This window comes from Protomyctophum bolini, assembly GCF_963924005.1.
Source record: "Protomyctophum bolini genome assembly, chromosome: 5".
In the NCBI taxonomy this organism is placed as follows: Eukaryota; Metazoa; Chordata; class Actinopteri; order Myctophiformes; family Myctophidae; genus Protomyctophum; species Protomyctophum bolini.
Genome location: NC_137866.1, coordinates 26248097 through 26259399, shown reverse-complemented (window position 1 = coordinate 26259399; position 11303 = coordinate 26248097). Strand labels below are relative to the sequence as shown.

Sequence of the window (11303 nt, the reverse complement as noted above, 5' to 3'; positions counted from 1 at the left end):
GTGTGTGTGTGTGTGTGTGTGTGTGCGTGTGCGTGCGTGTGCGTGTGTGTGTGTGTGTGTGTGTGTGTGTGTGTGTGTGCGCGTGTGTGTGTGCATGCGTGCGTGCGTGTGTGCGTGCGTGTGTGCTTGCGTAAAATAGGGTGAGGGAGAGAATGGATCTGATTTCCCCTCGTCATCGGTGCTCAGTCTGAGGTCCCCAGCTGTCTCAAACAGTCACTTTGACGCATGAAAGCCTGGCCACACAGTCACAAACACTCAAGCACACCCATGGGCACACACACATGCATACACTCAGACGGAAAGACTGAAAAGCCCCCATTGGAAATCAATAAGTGCATGGGACTGGGAGTAGCCTACAGCTTAAAGGGAAAAGGATCCAAAGTTGGAGACTGTTTTGGTAGAATTCTGAAGGCCTCAAATCAAGGAGGCGATTTGATTCTTTGGCTGACTTCCATTCTCAAATCAAGCGGTTCTTATAAAGGACTAGGGACTCACAACCAGTGCCAACAGGTGAAGAACTCATTTGCAGAGGGGTACAACTTCACACCAGATCTGCGGTATCTCCATTTGAACTGAGTGAACTTGGACAAGAAGTAGGTTTCAGCTTTAGTTTGTGGTTATGATGACTTTACTAAAGAATTTACTTTTCATGAATATGTGACAGAGGCATTGGTGGTAGAATCAGTCAAGGTATATATATTTTTTTAATGTTGCTTTATAACCCAATTTCACACTATTGAAAATAATTGAAGCTCCAGTAACTCACAGATGTCAGATAATTTTTTATCAATTGTTACCATACCTTCGAGAATGTCTCTGTTCGTCCCCTTTACAGGCAGAGCAGGCACACACATTTAGCTGTGATGAGATTGAATTACAGTTCCCAGGAATAGACATGTCGACTCTGCATGCGACTCTGCGTGTGTGTGTGTGTGTGTGTGTGTGTGCGCGCGCTAGCGCGTGCGTGTGTATGTGTGTGTGTGTGTGTGTGTGTGTGTGTGTGTGTGTGTGTGTGTGTGTGTGCGTGTGTACATTAATATGTGACTTTATTTACATTTAGATGTGTGCATAAGTATGTAGTAGACACATAAGAATATTATGCACATGCTATGTTCCCAATTTTTCTGTGAGAATGTTTTGCCTAAAATGTGCATTATCATCCAAGTTTCCACAGCAGTCAAGATGCCTTATATTTTTTTTTATCATGGAATGGTTCATTTACTGTATAAACATTCTGAATAAACACTGGAGGATGTTAGATTAATCAAACATAATTTAAAAAAAATGACATGTCTATGCCATACTGGATAAATAGTGTGTTCCGTCCGTCCGTCATTCATTCATTCATTCATTCATTCATTCGATTATTTTTTTCCAGCACTTTTTCTTCCTTTCACTTCCAGTGGCAGTGAATTTTCTGAATTTGGTTTAGTAAGTAAGTAAGTCAAGTTTATTTATAGAGCACCTTTCACAGACAATTACAGTCACAAAGTGCTTTAAAAGTCAATAAAACAAATTAGTAATGTGAATGTTGGGGATACAGGGATTGTTAGCTGTGATTAAGATCAGTAAATGTGATAAAAGGTACCCGTTAAAAAGATATATTCATTAAGTTTTTGTCTGTAAAATTAAAGACAACTACTTAATCAAAATTTAATTCCACAATTGGTAATTTGCATGGTGCCGAGATGTAGTGCAGAAAATGTGCACTCCAATATTTGCTGATTTATTGGAACACAACTGTAAATAAGTTATTCTAGGCCACTGTTTCTCAAAGAGTACAACTGGATCCCAAAAGAGGATTGCGAAGTGATGTGACATTGTTAATTTGTTACAACTTCACAAGTGGAGAACATTGAATGTGTAGGAAGTTGATTTAGTGATATTTTATTCATGTTTAAGTTTCAAAGAGCAAAAATAATGTGTACATTTTTCTGTCTACAGGTTGGGCGGTAGCCTACTAACAGTTTTCACACCACATCATGGACAGGTGCGTATAATCTAATCTCCAAACACAATAGACTTTCCAACAGGCACATATTAAACATTACTGGTTCTTAGACCTAGCCATAGCAGTTATTGCCATTATTCCCCATTGAAAAGCTGGTATGTACAGTACTGTACTGACAGTTAAGTTAAAGGAACACTTCACCCATTTTCAGCCTAATTTCATATACTTGGTCCTCGCTAATGCTCATTATAAGATGCCACCATTTCTGTCTACTCACTCTGTGTCTCAGAGGAGGGCTGTGGACTGTTCAGAAACATGCCTACCAGTGACATCATCAGTAGGCTAGGCAGGTTTATAGTCATTTTGAACATTGAAATTGTTTTAGTGTATTTTTAAGAGGTGCTAGCCCCCTCCTATGCCCAGCTTTCCGGGTTTGTGTGAACACAAACATTGGCTTGTGATTGGCTGATCACCCCATTGCGATGATTTGATTGGCTGAGCAAAGTACATATTGAAGTTAAACTTGTATGATGATGATAAGAGCGCCCCCACATTTTTGAGGGCCTCCTATATTCAGCTATTAGTGTAGATTTTCGCCTTACACAAACATTAAATTCCTATTGACAATGAATGGAGAATGTACGTCATACGTGGACGAGCAAATCGACATGTTAAGTCATGATGATGTACGATATAAGAGCACTCCTCACTTCACACAGGTATGATTTTCTAATTATGCGATTGTGTGTGTGTGTGTGTGTGTGTGTGTGTGTGTGTGTGCGCGTGCGTGCGTGCGTGCGTGCGTGCGTGCGTGCGTGCGTGCGTGCGTGCGTGCGTGCGTGTGTGCGTGCGTGCGTGCGTATCCTTGTGACAGTGAGGAAGATAAGAACTCAGTGGATATCCATGACCACCCTCCGGCCCCTGACAACGTAGTGAGGGAGGAAGGAGACACTGTGAGTGGCAGCATCATGCCAACCTAATTACCATAGCAACACACAGTACCCGTCCCCCATCCTATCACCATGGCAACACAGAACTCGTCCCAAGTGCTTTTAAAATAGCCACCAACTGGTACAGTAGGTCCAAATACTGTACACACCAATTACTTTAATTGATGCTTCTTGCTTATCTGTGCATCATACGATTAATTAGAATATGTTGTATTCTCTGTACTCACTCTTTAACCACGTATCCCGGCTATATACTGTACATAGGTGACCAGATTCCCTGAAGGCTCTATACTATATAGGTCTGCTGTTATTCTCCTTCATACCAAATCTCTTTGCCGAAAATAGCTGATTTATAAGCTCACAACATGTAACAAGGTAACACATTTTGAGCTTGTATATCTGATCATTTAACATCCCGTCCCCCCACCCACAAAAGGGTTCATGTGGTTAGAGGCAAAACATGCAGTTATGATCAGGTATGAAACTGAAAATTGTAATGCATGAGTCATGACACAGTTGTCTTGTTGTAGTGGCAGCACAGCAGCACTCCTACACAGATTCCACACTGACATTATGTAATATTAAAATAAGTTGGTAACTTTAGGAACAAAAGGAGTTACAAAGAATATTGAGATGCACTAACACTACTCTCAAGACACTGAGTGATACGCAGAGGTGACATAGATGAGTCCTCTGTGTGTGTACGCAGGTATATTTTATCTATGAAGAAGAGGTGGAGGTAGAGGAGAAGACGCCAGAACCCCCTCCAGAACCTGTTCAACCTATCAACGACAAACCCCACAAGTTTAAAGACCACTACTGCAAGAAACCCAAGTTCTGCGATGTCTGTGCCCGCATGATAGTCCGTATGTAATGCCTATTCTTGCGACTTAACCCATTTAGACCTGACATCGAAATTTAAAAAATGTCTTCTAAATCCTGACAGTTTTCTGAAAAACCTTATGTTTCTGTATCAGTGATACTCAATATTTCATGTCAAGGACCCCAAAGATTATATGTAATATGCCTCTGTCCCCCATCTGAAAATATGTTGTTCCAGCGACCTCCCCAGAAGCAAAGATTTGAGTTCAAATGTTTACTCTGTAATAATATATAATATATTCAAAGATTTGAAGCACATTTTCACGATTTTTCTAAAATAGCAGACCTACAAGTTCATAGTGCGGCACTCGGTGCGCGCTATGAGCTTGTAGATCTGCTATTTGTCAACAGCTAAAGCATAACATAATGCTTAAAACACCAAAAGGGGTTCCCGCCCCACTGTAAGTGTAAAAAGGTAGTTACAGTATGTCAGGATAAATACAGGTAAATAATAGGATAATATGGATTTCATTAAAACAAAGTCATCAGTGAATACCACCGTGATAATTTAAAATCAATACATATCTAAATATTTGTAGATTTTATTTATACAGTATAAACAATTCTGTGTTGTGTTTCATATTGTTGACTGATCCTGATCTTGTAAACACTAACTTTTCAGTGAACAACAAGTTTGCTCTGAGGTGCAAAAACTGCAAGACCAACATCCACCACTCATGTCAGTCCTATGTTGAGTTCCAAAAGTGTTTTGGCAAAATTGTGAGACATTTTTCTCTTTTAATTCTTATTCAAAGAATAAAGTACTGCTTGTAAATATAGCGTCTTAGTTTTTTTCACTGTGGCAGCATTGATGGCTCTATTATGGCTCTACTACTATAACACTGATACATAGTTTTCTTTTCCTGACCTTCTCTACAGCCTCCTGGTTTCAGAAGAGCCTACAGCTCACCTTTGTACAGCAGCAGCCAGCCAGATCCAAGTGAGACAAATGTTTCTATTGTGGTGAAACTATAGGCTCAAGAAAGTCTATATTTTGTCTCATTTAAGAATTAAATGAACACTCTTACGTCTGGGTCCACAGACAACCCCAACCGCAATGACCCTGTGTTTGACACACTGCGGGTTGGAGTCGTCATGGCTAACAAGGAACGCAAGAAGAACGACAACGACAAGAAGAATGTAAGTGTGACAACTAAGTTGAAGTGATGATACACGACAGAATATAATTAGGATGTGCTGTAAAACAAATCGCTTTACTTATGCTAAATCAGTCAATTACTTGACAGTCCCCTGTGATTGCTAAATAATACCATCAAGATTACCTGAGGGAATGAGATAAATTATTACATTACTAGTTTGTAGCTTGCAAGTAGCCTACATGCGTGGATGGAGGGGCATTGTTATACACTATACAGTAGGCACATAGTGATTTTCCCACTTTTAATTTTATAATCATTTACTAAAAAGTTCCACAGATGATACTTTGTTTTGTGTAGTAGTCTAGCGTAGCATAGTTGTGTTATTATCAGCTGACTGGCAGTAAAATCAGCTCAGTTCAAGAGCGTAATATTTGTGATTGTTTCCATATTGAAATCCATATAGAAAATGTCACTGTGTTATGGTTTGTGTTTCAGATGATGATGACGATGATGGAGGAGGAAGAAGAGAACCAAGAGCCCAAGGAGAATGAAGAAGGGGGCGAAGGTATGGAGTTTATACAATGAGCAACATATCACTCTGATTAGTAGTTCAGCTGGTATGAGTGTAGAGGTTTACAGTTACTGCTGAACCCGACTTTCCCGACTTAATTGATAAAGACCTCTGTCACTGCTGAACACGACTTTTGTTTCATTTGTTTTATCGGCCGTTTTTGATACAAGGCTTTCCTCGGACACACGCCAAAACCACACAAAAATGGTCGGGTTGGGATAAAACGTTTTTTAAGGTAGACCACGCCAATGCAACTCATTGCAACTCAATGGGTTGCATTGGTGTGGTTTACCTTAAAAAACGTTTTGTCCCAACCCGACCCTTTGGTGTGGTTTGGGCATTAAAGGTTAGGCCTCACTCACACCTTTGCAACATGCATACAACACGTTTTTCAAAATAGTTAAAAAAAAGCAAAGAAGTTTAAGGATAAGGGGTTTAGCATGGATAAGCATAATGCAGTCAGGAACAAGGCAGAGATGCATCACTGAAGGATTAGTGTAAAGCTCAATTACAAAGTGAGAGAGCCATTCAACAGTTGATGTCTGATGTGCTTACAGGAAAACCAGAGGATAAGAAAGACAAAGGTGGAGACAAGACAGACAAGGTGAAAGATGAAAAGGTAGGAAACTTGTGGACATTATATAGCCAACATGTTGTGTGCAGAGTAGACGCCCTACACTCTGTCTTTCTTTTTCTTTTACCCCCCTTTTCCCCTCACTGTATATGTATTTGTTCCCTTTTTGCTTCCTATATGATGAATTCCTGTTCTGTTCTTTAACTACATAGAAGTGTCTATTTGTTTGTCTCTAAATGTTTTGATGAATTGAACAATGTGGACCCCGTTGTAAATAAGTGTAAGGCTTAATTGGGTCGTCCACTCACAGTTAACAGTCTTTGTATTGAGTTTGTGCTTGAAATGTACTGTAATTCTGCAAACTGTTAATAAATATTTCAATCAATCAATCAATCAACATCTCAAGACTGTAGACAAGAATGTAATGAGCTACCAGTTAGATCAGTGTTCAGTGTTATATTATGCATTTGTAGGAGAGTAGGAGAGCGTAAATGGAAGTGCCATTTGTTTCAATTTCTATACTCTGAACACTAAGGATTGTCTATGTTTTGTTGACAGAGCAAAAGCACCTTCTCCCAGTCTCACTACTACCTGGCTCTGTACCGCTTCAAGGCCATCGAGAAGGACGATCTGGACTTCCAGTCAGTCACTGCATGTTCAGTCATTTATGTCAGTGATTCTCAAAGGGGTCGTCGACTAAAACTATAACAAAAAATGTACAATGACTAAAACTAAGACTAAATATATTGACAATAAAAACGAGACTAAATGTTAGGAAGGGACTAGTGGACAAGAGATTCAGTATAAGTCATTTTACACTTAACTTGGTTGCATGCTGAAAGTAGCCGATCTACAAGCTCACAACGTGTCGCAGCGACGCGTTGTGAGCTTATATGACTTAAACTAAAATCTAAATGTGCTGTCAAAATCAACACTGTGTCCGAGCACTCTCACAGGGCCAAATCTTTCAGCTATACTCCAAAATATGATGCGTTGTGAGTTTGGAATTGGAGATCTGCAATTTTGTTTGTTGATAAATCTCTTATGGGTTCCGGGCACAAGATTATTTTCAAACAGGGGTCTACGGGGCGATACCTATTTAATAGGGGATCCTTGACATGGAAATGTTTGGGAACCACTCATGTATGTGAACACAGAACAAATGGACTAGGTTTATTATTAAAAAAAACAAATTCAATCTATTTTGCTTTTCATGTGTGTGTGTGTGTGTGTGTGTGTGTGTGTGTGTGTTTTAGTCCTGGTGATCGGATCACAGTCCTGGATGACTCCAATGAAGAGTGGTGGCGGGTATGTTTGATTGATTGATATTTCTTTTTTGTGGCTTTCGCCTTTATTTTATATTTTTTATGGAGGGACAGACAGTAGGCTGACAGGAAATGGGGAGAGAGATGGGGGAAGACATGCAGTATAAAGGCCGTCGGGATCGGGAGTCGAACCCGTGGCACACTGCCAGACTGGCCATGATTTGTGAGCTGCTGTGTCAACGATATCAAATGGAACACAGCCACCCTAAAGACTAATCATTGTGTGTATTCCTCCACTATCTGCGTCAAGTGATCTTGGTACTTAGAAATTGATTTCTGACTGAGATTCTGACTTATTGTACATACATTTTGTTTTAATTGTATTTTATATATCAAATTTAGATTTTTGCTTTGGCAATGTAAAACATATGTTTTCTCATGCCAATAAAGCCCTTTGAATTGAATTAAATTGGGAAAAGGGGTGGGGGGGGGGAACTCAGACTTTATTTACGGGGCGGAGTTTCAAATTGCACCTGTCCGTAGCTGCTCTTTGAGAGCCGCATGTCTTAATGGCTGTTGGTAGGGCGTTCCACATTTTTGTACGTGGCATAGGAGTGAAATGAATTTAATCCCTTGTTTGAGCCGAATAGAATCTGGGTTGTATGTGGTTTGTTGAACTACCTCTGGTGTTGTGAGTTTAACTTTGAGTTTGAATTACTTGTTATTACCATCATGCATACATTTTGACATTGATTACACTACAGTAGTACTAACGAAAACAAGTCCCTATAGGCCGTTTTGGGAGTGTGTGTGTGTGTAGACCAAAAAGTCAAGTGGAAAACCAATTTGGTTTCGTTCATATCTGGGTTCAGCCGAGGAGGAACTGAATTTGTTCTGTATGCGTGCGTGTGCTTATATTTCAGGGAAAGATGGGTGAGAAAACAGGATACTTCCCCACAAACTACCTGATCAAAGTGCGTGCTGCAGAGAGGGTGTACAAGATCACCCGTTCCTTTGTGGGAAATAGAGAAATGGGACAAATCACACTAAAGAAAGATCAGGTAATGCTGTGTGTGTGTGTGTGTGTGTGTGTGTGTGTGTGTGTGTGTGTGTGTGTGTGTGTGTGTGCATGCGTGTGCGTGTGTGTGTGTGTGTGTGTGTGTGTGTGTGTGTGTGTGTGTGTGCGTGCGTGTGTGCGTGTGCGTAAATTCACATGATGCACATCTTTGCCAGATCAAATATCAGGCCTTGGGCTAAAAATATATTCATTATCAGTGGAATACATTTCTGAAACATCAGTATCACTATCAGCTGATTAAAGATAACATGTGCATTGCTATATTTGTCTACTTTTAAGATGGTACAAAGTAAACTCCTCTGTGTTAAATTGGACACAGGTGGGACCATTTGGAGTTAAATGATTTGCTATGATGCAACAGTACCTACTGTATGTGGTTGAGATGTGGCAGTGTGTTCCTTTGCATTTCAGATCGTTGTGAAGAAAGGTGAAGAAAAGGCAGGCTATTTGAAGGTCAGCACTGGACGTAAATTGGGCTTCTTCCCTGCCGACCTGCTGGAGGAAATTACACCATTGAATTGAATTTAATTGAATTGAATTTAATTTAATTGAATTGAATCATTAGGCCAATTAAGTACATGGTTAGCTGCCATGCCATGCCAATGCCTATAGTGTAAAAACATGACTAATGTATGCAGTACACTACAGTACAGTGTGTCACCAAAATGTGTGGAAAGATGCAGCCGAAGCGTTGGCATTTGTGTAACTTGTGTATACGGTTGTCTAGTGGCAATTGAAATGGTCAGATGTTTCTAAACTCTTACATGTTGCGATGTATTACAGCACACTTTAGACTTAGAGCTCCATTACAGGTTTGTGATAAGCTAAGTTAGTTGGATTTGCTGCTATTTTACAAGTTAACAAATGTGCCTTTACATACACACATGACAAACTGAACAATACTGTTTAAGACCTGTGGAACAACAGTTAATAGAAGCTGTGGAAAAATGGTCTCACATATTTGCACTGGTTCAAAGTCAGCGATAGACTTATGAGCTAAATGTTGAGCATTACAAATGCTTTGCTAAACCTAAAGTGCACTTATAGCTGTTGCTTGTCAGCTACCTGCTTCTGGTCAGGTAGCTGCTGAAATTACTTTCCCAGCAACATCTAACCCTGTGCCTTTCTTCAAATACAATAATGTGATCCCCATTCACTTATCAGGCAGCTACAGTGTTGTCCAGAAAAGTTAAGGTCTTCCTAGAGAGGGTATTAAAGAATGTGACACCGAATTATGTTTGATTCTGCCACTACACTGCCACTGCAGTTTAATCAAGTGGAACGTCCTCTTAATTTCAGTTCATTGTCAGTGGTCCAAATATCCAGTATCTGGCATTGAAAATATGTTCAGCTGTCTATGTGTTAAAGGTTTAATAATCAATCTAGTATGCTACATTGACACGCAGTGTTGGAAAGTAACTAAAGTATACTACTATATTACGTTTACTATTTTCCAAAAGTGTTATTTTCACAATCCTTGGTGTACTGAGGAGTGTTTATTTATAATGGTAGACCTATGTGGTAGACTGGGTTGGCAACTTGGGATCGAGTTGCTTTGTAGGCAGCTGATCCAGTCTAGATCTATTCTAGACTCTAGAGCGGATACGGGAACGATGCACACTTGTCTATACATGTAAAGTATCGGATGCGGAAGGGCGGACTATAAACCACCCGGGACAAAATGGATAGTGTGAGACTTTTGGGGACAAAAGATGCAATTACTGGGGGCGAGAATTATTTTTAAATTAGTAACAAGTTACTTTTGGCAGGGAGCTATATGTAATGTAATCATAATAGTATTTTCTTTTTAACTAGTATTAGGTAATCTATTACTGTTTTTTGAGATACTTTGGTACTTTGAGATACTTTGGTCCAGGGGACTTCCAGGCCCACGTCGCAGTATGTGCATAGAATACCAGCCTATAGATAGTAGGCACAGGAGCGAGGAGCAACTTGATACACAAGTCTTACCTCACGCACGCATGCACAAACGCACTCGCACGCACACACGCGCACACAAACACACAAACAACAACAAGGTTGAATGCGTACTAGGTCAGATGGCCATGGAACCTGAGCTGGATACATGTGTGACAGTCAGGCACACTGTACCTATCAGTGTTATGTGTTACATGTATTTATATACGTATATAGGACACGTCCTGAAAATAGCTGTATCTTGCATTTTCAGCTAAAGCCTGAAATATATCCAATAAAAATGGAAACATTAGCTATTAACAAAAATGTTTTGCATAAAATGCATTTTATGCACATTTTTTGGTGATCTATCAGAGTGGACAGTACCCACTACACATAGATAGTTTTCGTTATGGAGATGGATAGTACTAAAGCTGAGATGGAGACAGGAAAGGGTAACCTGGCTCCAGCCCCTGAATCGCTATAGCCACCCCCATTAAAAAAAGATGTTATATGTTCAGGCTGAGTGATATGTCTATGTCAGGCTAAGGAAAGGGAGCTCTGGCAAGCCAGGAGGTGGGGCATTGGGGCTATCTCTGGGCACTTTTGGAGGAAGTGAACTTGCAACTTAGCGTCATGTCATTTTGCCTTTCTTTCTTTATTTCTTTCTTTCTTTGAGACTTTTAAGCAGTGAGTGTTTTTACAATGATGTTTCATGTAATGTACTACAATGCCTAGATCTAAAATGAACAAATTCTCGTTGTGACATTAGATCTTTTTCATTAGACACTTTTCATTTTGCCAATAATGTTGATCTTTTTCATTAGACCATATTATGGTCTAATGAAAAAGATCTAATGTCACAACGTGAGAATTTGTTCATTTTAAGATTGCATTGTTCGTGGAAGTCCTGCAGTTTCAAAATACGTAGCTGGGTAAATGCTGAAATGTTTTGAATTTATTTGCAATTGGAATTGGGAATTTGGGAATAAAATCTTGTATTATGTTTTTACAA

General features: G+C 39.8%; 1 protein-coding gene across 1 annotated transcript; it reads left to right on the top strand.

The window, feature by feature from the left end:
* The first annotated feature begins 233 nt into the window (after positions 1 to 233).
* Positions 234 to 11303, top strand: stac3 (SH3 and cysteine rich domain 3). Its single transcript, XM_080763166.1, has 13 exons — positions 234 to 593; positions 1945 to 1990; positions 2826 to 2904; positions 3611 to 3767; positions 4406 to 4503; positions 4663 to 4723; positions 4826 to 4923; positions 5379 to 5448; positions 6012 to 6073; positions 6587 to 6669; positions 7285 to 7336; positions 8217 to 8354; positions 8783 to 11303. The coding sequence occupies exons 2-13, from the start codon at positions 1983 to 1985 to the stop codon at positions 8891 to 8893; spliced, it is 1017 nt and encodes a 338-aa protein (XP_080619292.1). The 5' UTR covers positions 234 to 593; positions 1945 to 1982; the 3' UTR covers positions 8894 to 11303.